Consider the following 11,598-nt stretch of genomic DNA (forward strand, 5'->3'; position numbering starts at 1 on the left):
GACTTTAATCCCCATTCCCCATTACATTCTGACGTATGGTGTTGACGGAACTTTAATCCCCATTACATTCTGACGTATATAACAAAGTACTCTATAACTTTTACCAAATTGAACTTGTTGACCTCCAGCTGTTTTGATAATAATATATGATATTGACCTTTTAATTCTGTATGCACTGTTCTCAAGTCACGATTGTCTGTGTTGTAATTAAACATGTAATTAATTCAATATGTAATTTACGGGCTGCACATGATCTTTGTGCAACACTCGACAGGACTTCAAAGGAAATGTACTAGTGGTCAGTGCATCATACTATGACATGATAATGACTTCAAAGGGAATACGCAGTGCAGTCGCTGCCTTGGCAGAGGGACAGAATGGTGGATTTAATATAGTTATATGTGTTCCAGTTGTAGTCTTGTTCCTATAGAGTTTAAGTTCCCGTATTGTTGTTGTATGTATGTAACTGTAGCTCTTTTATATACCTGATGTAAATAAATCCTATATTTACTAAACTGATTTCTGTTATCACTAAGATAGTGTTACAAGTATGGTGTGCTGACGGGACATTACCCCCCCCCCATTATATTCTGATGTATGGTGTTGATAATAATAATAATAATAATAATAATTTATTTATAATGCGCCTATTATCAATATAAAATACTGCTCAATGGTGCAGTTAACATTTTGTGGACATCACAAATAGAAAAATAAAATAAAATTAAATGGATGATAAAAGAAATTAAAATGGCATACGATAACAATCAAAATATGGTAGTAACGAGTATAATAAAATATGACATGTAATAAACAAATTAAAATAGCTAAAAGTAGTAAAGAATAAAATAAAACAGCGCCTAGAACAGTATACAATGAACTCGGATACCTGCATTAAAAGCCATAGTAGTCAACAAAAAGGTGTGTTTTTAAATTGCGTTTAAAACTTTCAATGCTATCATTGATGGGGCTTTAATTCACATTACATTCTGACGTATAGTGTTGACGGGACTTTAATCCCCATTACCTTCTGACGGACCTGGATATACACCCGATTGCCCAGATATAAAATGTCAATGTAAATTTTTAGCGGTGATATTTTAAAGCAATCAACACGTTCACCGGGAGGACAATCTGGTTAAAACACAGATCCTATTTCGTTTCGTTTTTTTATAGTTCAAAATTTCGTGTTACTTATCTTTACTACACCAAGACCTGGAAGAGTTGGTATATAAGCCGCGTGCTGGATAATGTGATCGATTAGCCAATGAAATGGTCTGGCGTGCCGTTCACGGAACTGTGGGTAACCGACAAGCCGCTGATTGATTAATCAACTGTCAGACGCCATAGGGTCAAAAGCCGCTCGTATGACCTCTGACATGACCTTCCACTACAACCGGTCAGATCATTATGTAGTGTAGGCTATCGAAAGTACAAAAAAAACGAACCGAAATATAGATCTATATTTTAATCAGAGAGAGAGAGAGAAATGGGGTTTAACGTCCACTCGACACAAACTAGGTTATTTCGGGACCAACATATGGTTTAATTTTATTTACATAATTCGCTTGTGCGTAGGGGTCTTTAGCAGTGGGAGGAAACCGAAGGACCCGGAGAAAACCCACGAAGTTGGACAGGCGACCCTACTCCTTGCCACGTACAACCGGGGATTCGAAACCACGCCAGTCGACTCAATGACAGACTTTATGATACAGCGCGCGCACGCTAACCATTCAGCAATCCAACCCCCCTATTTTAATCAGGCTGACGGGATGACTTTACAGTGGGTAAGAATAAGATACCTTGAAAGAATATGGAGAATAAAAGGAGAGATATTTTCATAAAGATATAAAACTAAAAAACAATAGAATGAATTGAACAACTATATCATTATTAATTGTTTAACCAATGTCTAATATTTTTTGCCACAGGGGCATAATCAGGACATAACATAACAATAACAATAACGTAATATTGTTATGTATGATGCCCTTGTGGCCGAAAATATTAGACAGTGATTAAACAATTAATAATGATACAGTTGTTCAATTCATACTATTATTTGGGGTTTTTTTGTTGTTTTTTTTTTTTGGGGGGGGGGGGTATATGTAATACTGAGAGAAACAATATTTAACTACAATAGTCAACTAACAACTTTCAGTTGATTCTATAATATCGTCATTTATCTGGGTATGGCTCGAACCTCATATTTAGAAGGAGCGTGGGTGATTCCAAAAACACCCTTTAATGTTGGTAAATTATCAGGATCCACTGGTTTAAATTCAAATCTTTGCATCAAGGTTGTCATAAATAAAAATAATTCCATTTTAGCCATATATTCTGCAAGACAGATTCTTCTTCCTATAAATAGAAACAATGGTTGCTTTATATTAAACATACATTATGCAAGAGTTAAATCGATCAATTGAAGGCCTTTCTTTAGGCCTGATATGTTATAAAAACTATAGATTAGACATTAATTAACTTATCTAAACCATAATCAACTCACAATGTCAACTTATTTTTCGGACTTTCACTGGTAATTTAATCTGCTGCTCAACGCTCATTGATGATTAAATCCAAAATTGGATGACCGAGACTATGTTGGTTTTTTTATCGTACCGACTTATCGGTTCATAGTGGAGCAATATTTGATCGAATTTTTCAACATCTTCTATTTGCGTTATCTACTTTTTTAACAATTATAACGAGAACAGTGAACTCTTTATCTAATCTCCCATAATGTATCTTTAATTCTAAAAGAACTTTGACACCATGTCATTAGTTCACTTTACATGACTGTATTTATAAAGGATAGCAATATTTGTTCTTCTGAAATACAATACAATAAAGCGAGATTGGGGCATTGTTTTGGGACTAACATATGGTGTGTTCATTTCAGAAATTCGCTTGTGTTTGAAGGGTTTTTAACAGTGGGGTTAGGGGCGGCGATAATCCGGAGAAAAAAAAACACATGTGTAGGGATCTTTAACAGTGGGGTGGGGCGGCTAGAATTCGGAGAAAACCCACGTGTGTAGTGATCTTTAACAGTGGGGTGGGGCGGCGACAATTCGGAGAAAACCCACGTGTGTAGGGATCCTTAACAGTGGAGGTGGACGCGGCAAGACTTCCGAGAAAACCCACGAGTGTAGGGATCTTTAACAGTGGGGGTTGGCGGGCGAGAATCCGGAGATAATCCACGTGTGTAGGGATGTTTAACAGTGGGCAAGGGCGGTGAGAATTCGGAGAAAACCCACGTGTGTAGGGATGTTTAACAGTGGGCAAGGGCGGTAGATTCGGAGAAAACCCACGTGTGTAGGGATCTTTAACAGTGGGGGTTGGCGGGCGAGAATCCGGAGAAAACCCACGTGTGTAGGGATGTTTAACAGTGGGCAAGGGCGGTGAGAATTCGGAGAAAACCCACGTGTGTAGGGATGTTTAACAGTGGGCAAGGGCGGTGAGAATTCGAAGAAAACCCACGTGTGTAGGGATGTTTAACAGTGGGCAAGGGCGGTGAGAATTCGGAGAAAACCCACGTGTGTAGGGATCTTTAACAGTGGGGGTGGGGGCGTCGAGAATCCGGAGACAACGATCGTGTGTACGGATCGTTATTAGTGGGGGTGGGGCGGCTAGAATCTGGAGAAAACCCACGTATCAAAATCACGGCACTTGAATCAATGATCTTATTAACGCATGGCATCGTTTGTGTACTCAATACAGTAATATATATGTTTTTACCCATAGAAAAGGGGATAAATTCCTCCCTTTTTACTAGTTGTCCATTTTCATCCAGAAATCTGTCGGGTCGAAAAACATCAGGATCTCCCCAGATTTTGTCGTCTGAAAGAACTGAATCAAGATTGGGAATGACTACAGTCCCTTTTGGCATATGATAACCGTGGAATATTATATCCTCGTCAACAGAGTGCGGCAGCCCAAATACACCAATATTTACAATTCTCAAGACTTCATGCACAACAGCTTGAGTATATGGCATAGATGGTCTGTCTTTCATAGATGGTAGACGACCTGAACCAATAATATCTTGAATCTCTTTGTAACATCTTGTTTGTTTGTCTGGATGATGCAGGAAGTAGAGAATCGTCCATAAAATAGTTGTTGATGTTGTCTCTGTACCACCCGCAAAAAGATCTCCGATAGCTTTAATTAAGTTCTCCTCTGAAAATGACAAAAATATAAATTTAATTGGATGTACAGGGATGATTACGCCTTGAATATAATGCAGGAATCAGAATATACACTGATAAATATCGAAGCCTATAACTACCATTCATAACTTCTACTTTTCACCTCTTCAAAACACGAAAGTCGAAAAGTAGAAGTTACGACAAAATGTGAGGCGACAACACGCTATACAAGCCAAAATCAACTCGAAAATAGGAAATTAAGAAATAACACACAGCGAAAATAGCGAGCCTCGTTTTTTCCTAATTTCTTATTTTCCTGGAGTTCTAGGGACGTTTTGCCAATGAAATTACTCAGCAATGTGTCTAAATCCTTTACCATTCAAGCACATTCGATGGTGATTTTCTGTGATATATTTGAACGGTTTTGACAATGAAATAAACACTGTGAGGTCTAGAGAGTCCACAAGCTACAAATGTCGGGATCTTCCGGTTATAAACATACATTCTCAGTTTCATCAAACTCGTATAACAACTGTGACCTCTAGAGCAAGCACAACCTTGGAATTATTATGCATATATTTGTCAAGTTTAGCATCACAGAAAATCACCATCGAATGTGCTGCATGGTAAAGGATATAGACACATTGCTGAGTAATTTCATTAGCAAAACGTCCCTAGATCTCCAGGAAAATAAGAAATTAGGAAAAAACGAGGGGCGCCTAAAGTCCTAGGAATTGATTCCGCCGGCCCTTATTTTATCATATTTATATAATATGCACGTGTTTGCCTTTTGAACTATGTATATGCACCCATTTGCATTAATATTATATATGAATAAAAATATTGTTTTTAAAAAAAAACTATTCAACCACCCAACCCTCTAACAAAGATATCCACCGGTTTTGAAATAAAATTGAACCATATGTTAGTCCCGAAATGACCTCGTTTGTGTTGTGTCGAGTGGATGTTATACCTCTCTCTCTCTCTCTCTCTCTCTCTCTCTCTCTCCCTCTCAAACAAAGATAGATCAGCATACTTACTATTTATATTGGATTCTTCACCAACTTTTTCAACTCGTTTCATTTCTTTAATATAACTACTGATATAATCATTGGTGTTGTTCTCATCATAATTCTTCACATGATCATTAATAGATGATTCAATCAACTTTTTCTCAACGGTCGCAATATTACGAACAGTTCTCTTAAACTTGAACAAATCACCAGGTAGGAACCGAAGAAATGGTAGGGAATTCAACACAGACGTGTAGCCAACCGCTGCGAAATTCTCTGCCAGCTTCTTCAGAAATTCTTTAAATATTGGATCCTCATACTCAAATCTTTGTCCAAAAACTAAAGATGAAATCACGTTGGAAACGGAGGCTTGGGTTAAGCGACACATGTTAAATTGTTTACCCTTTTGTTTTCCAATAATTTCAACATAATATCCGATTTCTTCATTAATTTTGTCTTCAAGTATCGATTTTCCAAAACCAAATTCTCTTAAAGTTTCTACAGCAAATTTTCTTTGATCTTTCCATAGTTGACCCGAGGCAAGACCGATCCCTGAAAATAACATTTTATAATTGTTTGATACTAGTATTCGCGGTTTGAGGACATTGTGAAAAGTTTGCATGGAATCCAAATATTTGTCCATTCCAGTAGACCTTACCTTCCAAAACACAAATGTTCATTTCAGTAGACCTTACCTGCCATAACCCTAATGTTCATTTCAGTAGACCTTACCTGCCATAACCCTAATGTCCATTTCAGTAGACCTTACCTGCCATAACCCTAATGTTCATTTCAGTAGACCTTACCTGCCATAACCCTAATGTCCATTTCAGTAGACCTTACCTGCCATAACCCTAATGTCCATTTCAGTAGACCTTACCTGCCATAACCCAATGTCCATTTCAGTAGACCTTACCTGCCATAACCAAATGTCCATTTCAGTAACCTTACCTGCCATAACCCGCATCACTTAAAAGGGGGAACCACGCCGGAAATTCTGGATGAACTTTCTCGGTCAATGCAGGGATCGAACACCCGACCTCCAGGCTAGCGAGCCAGCGTCTTACCCCCTTAGCCACCTTGAGACACCCCCCCCCCACACACACACACACACACACGCGCGCGAATTGTGGACGTGAATCCTTGATTACCTTTTTTCTGGCTGACAGAATCGTTCAAAAACAAAGATGGTCTGTTACTAAACACGTCGGCCCTTTTCACCAAAGCATCTCTAATCAAATCATAACCACTGATGAATATAAATAATCTCGGTCCAAAATAAACGCTAAATATGTCTCCATGTTTCTTCCTGAGTTGTCTTATAGCTATTCTCACATCACCGTCTCCTCCGTCCAGAGACAACAGATCTCCTAGTATAGGTAACGTAAATCTTGGACCCGGGGGGATCCCTCGGGGTTTTCGCATTAGCCACCATAATCCAACACAAACGCCAAATACTAAACAAGTTGTGACATTGAGATTATCCTTACAAAACTCATTAATATCGTCTAGGGTAGTGTCTTGAAATGCGTCATGCAGTTTTATTAGAATTCCGGCCATGTTATTGAACACTAACGAACGATGACTTTATAACAACACAACTGGTTAAGCGCGATATTCTAGTTTCAATTAAACCCACGCCATACTACTACTACTACCTGGTGCTTTAACGTCTGCTTTCACAGAAGTGATATCGCAGACATCACGCCATGGATTATATATGATGGATCGTATGATCGTATATAATATTATATACGATCATACGATCCATGCCTGACCCTGCAGCAGCTGTCATTGGACGATGAATTATGTTTTACATCGCATGCGCGAAATAGACCTACCACAAGTTATTTCCAGTAGAAGCAATGGCTGTTGTTTACGAAGGAGAGTCGTACGAATTGATTAAGATTGATGAAGTCATTGATGTAAGTAAAAACAATTTTATCACTGATAATGTTTTTAATTCATTTCTAAAATAAAACGGAATATAATTCAACAGCTTTTTATTCAATAATATAAAATGTTTAAGTGCTGATCTTGATCTATAATACAATAATGTGATCAATAATAAAAATAATTACAATTTACTTCCAGTTCGTTTTTGCTGAAGAAGAGGCAGATATCAAGTCAACAGCTAGCACCACAAATGATGTAAGTGTGTGTATTAGAATCAAGTCACCCGTTATGCGTAAAACAATTATATGTAAAATATGTTTTACTTAATTTCATTATTAATGCATGTAACGTCTTGAAAATAAGTTAATTTTATACTACTGGTAGTACTAGAACTTATTAAACATACGCACCCCTCTGGACCTAGTGAGACAGCTTTGGTTTATCTGCAAATATTGTCAGTAAATTAAATCAAATGTTGTTTTTTTATCAAAATTGATACACGTCGACACGTTGATACACGTTTATATCTTCCCCAACTGGCAGCTTGTTCCATATTCCCATAATATATGAACACTGAAATATCTGAAATACAAGATATCACCCACCCCTTATTGTAAGGCTGTGCGATATTCTCGATATAGTCATTTATCGCGATATGGTATTTTCAGACCCAACTACGATATCATGATCATGTGGCCAAAAATCGTCGTCGATATAGTGGTTTATCCAATACCGCCAAAAACTTCAAATATCGAAAAAAATTATCATAAAAATAGATAATAAATACACAATACAGCAGTGGAAATTAGCCGACGGCAATAAACTATAATAAAACTAATGTTTTGAAAATCTTTAAATGTTGAAAACACTTGCGCAGTGTCCGCAGCCGTTTTTCAGTAAATTTCACTGCATCGTGTATGCGTTACTTTTACTTTGTTTTTAGTCGACAATAAATTGTCAGTTGTTACTACATGTAAAGCTTAGGCCTACTAAACGCCTGAAATTTCCCACTACCACGGCTAATTACCAGGCTATAAATAGGTTGTCATATTTTTAGAAAACCCTACAAAACTTAATTTCTGAAAGCAAGAATAAAACGATTTATAAATAGATTACTGTCAGCGTCAGGCCAGGAATACCGCAGCCAATCGAATGCTTGAATGGAAGATAGTCTGGATCATTTAGTATTTGTTAAACTGTTTGAACTTACAATACAAGACTTGAAGACCGCATCCACTTACTTCCGCTACAGGTGATATTTGAGAATTTTCTTGTAACACAAGGTCACAAGTAGACACTTTTTAAACATCAGCGGTTGTATTTAATTTTTATCCAAAAAGGATGTTGTTTTGTTCATTTTAATAAATCTATATTATAAAAAAAGCAATCTTTAAAGTGTATAAATAAAGCAATTCTTACCCACAAGTCTTACTAACATTGTAGTCACAGCTTTAATGCATTTATATTTAATTTAATAGCAAAGTGACATTATTATTAAATATCGCGATATTTAACTATATATCGTTGAACAAAATGCCAATATCGATATCGTCCCTTTTTGCAATATCGTACAGCCCTAAAATCGGCTCATAATTCACTTAAGATCGCAGGCTAGCGATGCCATCTAGAGTTGATTATGGTCTGGATAGGTTAATTAATGTCTAATTAATAATTTAGATAACATAGATAGATTTAGCTCTTGCATAATGTAAGTTTAAGATTAAATATTATTACATGATTGATTGATCTCAGTAGTTAAAAAACAATAGGAAGCATTATCCCTTTTTCTAATTTTGAAATTTAAGAATTCGCTACTTTTGGTTACTTTGGATCAGTTTGAGACTGTTGTTGCTGGAGCACAGATGTCTAACCTCTTTTTTGTGCGCACGTACAGTTGTGTAATGGTAATTTGTTGACATTGTGATAAAATTGTGTTATTGAAGCCTTATAAACTCTTCTTCATATTGTTGTAATATTCTTTGTTTTGTTGCTTTGTTGATGCGATTATGATAAATTTGTGAACAAAGAATGTAATTTGTTTTATTAACTTGGTATTTTTATTTTGTCCTAGTGTTTTCAATTTTGATGGGTTTTTTAAGTTGTATTTATTACTCTTAATTTCAAAGATGCATTATACACAATTTAGGTAAGAGTTGGCTGTTCCGAAATAGATCATTCAAAATTAAATTAATATATTGAAAATTTTATTCAAATTACTTTATTTGAAGCGATGTTTGAATTAATTTTTGACAAGATCTGGCAAATAGTGTTTATGACTGTAGCATTGTTAATCGAGACTAAGCTTTGCTTTTAAATGATGATTGCATTATTAAATTAAATCATTAAATGGAGATTGTATTTTAATCTGGTTACATCTGTGCCATCTGATGATCTAGGGAGTTGATTATAGCCGTGTTATGTGAATAAATGTTTAAAGAATAATTTATACATCATTTGAAGCCAAAATAAAACCCTGTGATTAGTCAGATTTAGCTCTTACATAATGAATTGTTAATATTGTATAATATTTAAATATTTCATTAGCTATGTAATATACAATGTACAATATATCCATATTTCTGGCATGGTTTCCCCTGATCAGTGGTACAGGGATGAGGACAGCTATCTAGTCATTCGGATTTTACGAAAAGACGAATTCCAGTGTACACATTGGTGTACATGTAAAAGATCCCTTGGCAGTTGGAATTTGATAAAAGAGTGGGCTGTAGCGTGGCTTTCCACACAAAATTTCTCTCATAGCACACTGCATGGCGTATGCCCATCTTCATTAGCCCAGTCGGAGCAAAACAGTAGGATTATAAACACCATTTCATTTTCGTATTACCATTGTAATTTAAGGAAAGATTATAATTTATTAGGACTTCATGTTTGAATTACTATGTAATTTCTAAAGTGGTATTTTAAATACTTCATTTTTATGAATAAAGGAGTAACTGCGAATTTTATGTTGTTTTTCAGTAACCTCTCTATACTAAAGCCTTCAAAAGAGCTTTAAACATCTGGTATCTTACACAAATGGTATTGCTAAACCAATCGATTTTTGGTCAGAATTTCATGCATGCATACCAAGGATATCATCTGAAATAACTGATAATTTAAATGTCAATAGCCATTTAATTACCCCCATCTCGATCAAATACTTTGAGATGCTTTTAAAATTAAACATATGCAAGTAACAAGCACTGACAAATACAGAATGTCAGCCCGCCATTATTGCTTGTTCTGTTATATCAAAGCTTTTAAAAAAAATTCTGAAGGTGCAGGGAAAAGAAAAAAAAAGCAATTGGCACGTCCAACCCAACAGGATTCGATCCATAACATCACGTTGTGCTATTTACATATTTTAACCATGTGATCATATGAAGGGTTGTTTGCTTATCGTTATAATTAAAATCACTCAAATACGCATAATTTATATCAAACTAAAGGCGCACTCAACTGGCACGTCCAACCCAACAGGATTCGATCCATAATATTTTAACCACGTGGTCATATGTAGGATTGTTTGCTTATTATCTAATAAAATTACTAAAATATGCATAATGTATATCAAACTAAAGGGGCAGACAATTTCTCAAATAATTAAACATTTAATGTTATTTTATTACAAATAGTCTACAATATGGCTTATAAGTGAGACTGGAATGAAGATATAATGCAACATAAAAAAGTAGGCTTAAATGAAAGTATGCAAACTTACATGTGGCTTTCGAGTAGCCAGCTTTTTTGTGACAATACTTTTAATGTGGAGATTCAAGTTAGGGACACTTCCTGGATTCAATACAGATAAGCTAAACCCGTTTTCTTTCTAACATCTACAAAAAAAAAAAAAAACCTTGGGCTTGGGAATTTTTTACAATGAAAATTGTTTTTTCGTTTATGAAAATTTTATGTAGTTATGTAGCAATAAATTTTAATGTAGGACTACCCGCCGACTGGCACTATTATTGAAACAAAAGCGTTACAATTTTAAATTAAATTAAATATGACAATTTGGTATACAAGATATTACCAAATATAGATATAAATTATGATAATGTGAGCTGAAATAATGGTGGATTTGGGTAATTGTAGTTGTACGTGTACCTTATTTCATTCGACACTTCGGTATTACATTTATATTTCATGATCTGAATGTATTTATTCATTCAACACAATATCTTTATGTATGTATAGCCTATATAATATAATATTGACATGTTTACTTACGCTCTTCGAAACAATCAGACGTGAAGTGTCTGATAGCATTAAGTTTATATTATATCTGCTCTGCCTGCTCTAATAACACCCAAAAGATCAGGGGGGTTGGATGGCCGAATGGTTAGCACATGCGTGCTATATCATAAGGCCTGTCATTGAGTCAACTGGTGTGGTTTCGAATCCCCGGTTGTACGTGACAAGGAATAGGGTCGCCTGTCCAACCTCGTGGGTTTTCGCCGGGTCCTCCGGTTTCCTCCCGCGCAAGCGAATTATTGAAATAAAATTAAACCATATGTTAGTCCCGAAATGACCTAGTTTGT

At 35.8% G+C, this 11,598-nt stretch overlaps 1 protein-coding gene across 1 annotated transcript; it reads right to left on the reverse strand.

Annotated features, from left to right (window-relative positions):
* Positions 1 to 2,182: 2,182 nt before the first annotated feature.
* On the reverse strand, positions 2,183 to 5,353 carry LOC126832517 (cytochrome P450 2D14-like). The gene is made up of 3 exons (XM_050563323.2): positions 5,189 to 5,353; positions 3,739 to 4,179; positions 2,183 to 2,361 (listed from the first exon to the last, which is right to left on the reverse strand). The coding sequence occupies exons 1-3, from the start codon at positions 5,229 to 5,231 to the stop codon at positions 2,183 to 2,185; spliced, it is 663 nt and encodes a 220-aa protein (XP_050419280.2). The 5' UTR covers positions 5,232 to 5,353.
* Positions 5,354 to 11,598: the final 6,245 nt, after the last annotated feature.

Source organism: Patella vulgata, chromosome 9 (assembly GCF_932274485.2).
Source record: "Patella vulgata chromosome 9, xgPatVulg1.2, whole genome shotgun sequence".
Lineage (NCBI taxonomy): Eukaryota > Metazoa > Mollusca > Gastropoda > Patellidae > Patella > Patella vulgata.

Bases quoted from the DNA above. Each gene is read 5' to 3' on its own strand.
- LOC126832517 (XM_050563323.2), bottom strand. From the start codon at position 5,231: ATGAAACGAGTTGAAAAAGTTGGTGAAGAATCCAATATAAATA. The intron at 4,180-5,188 runs GTAAGTATGCTG...TGTCATTTTCAG, and splicing joins TGAAGAATCCAATATAAATA to AGGAGAACTTAATTAAAGCT. The intron at 2,362-3,738 runs GTAAAAACATAT...TTCTATTTATAG, and splicing joins ATTTATCCCCTTTTCTATGG to GAAGAAGAATCTGTCTTGCA.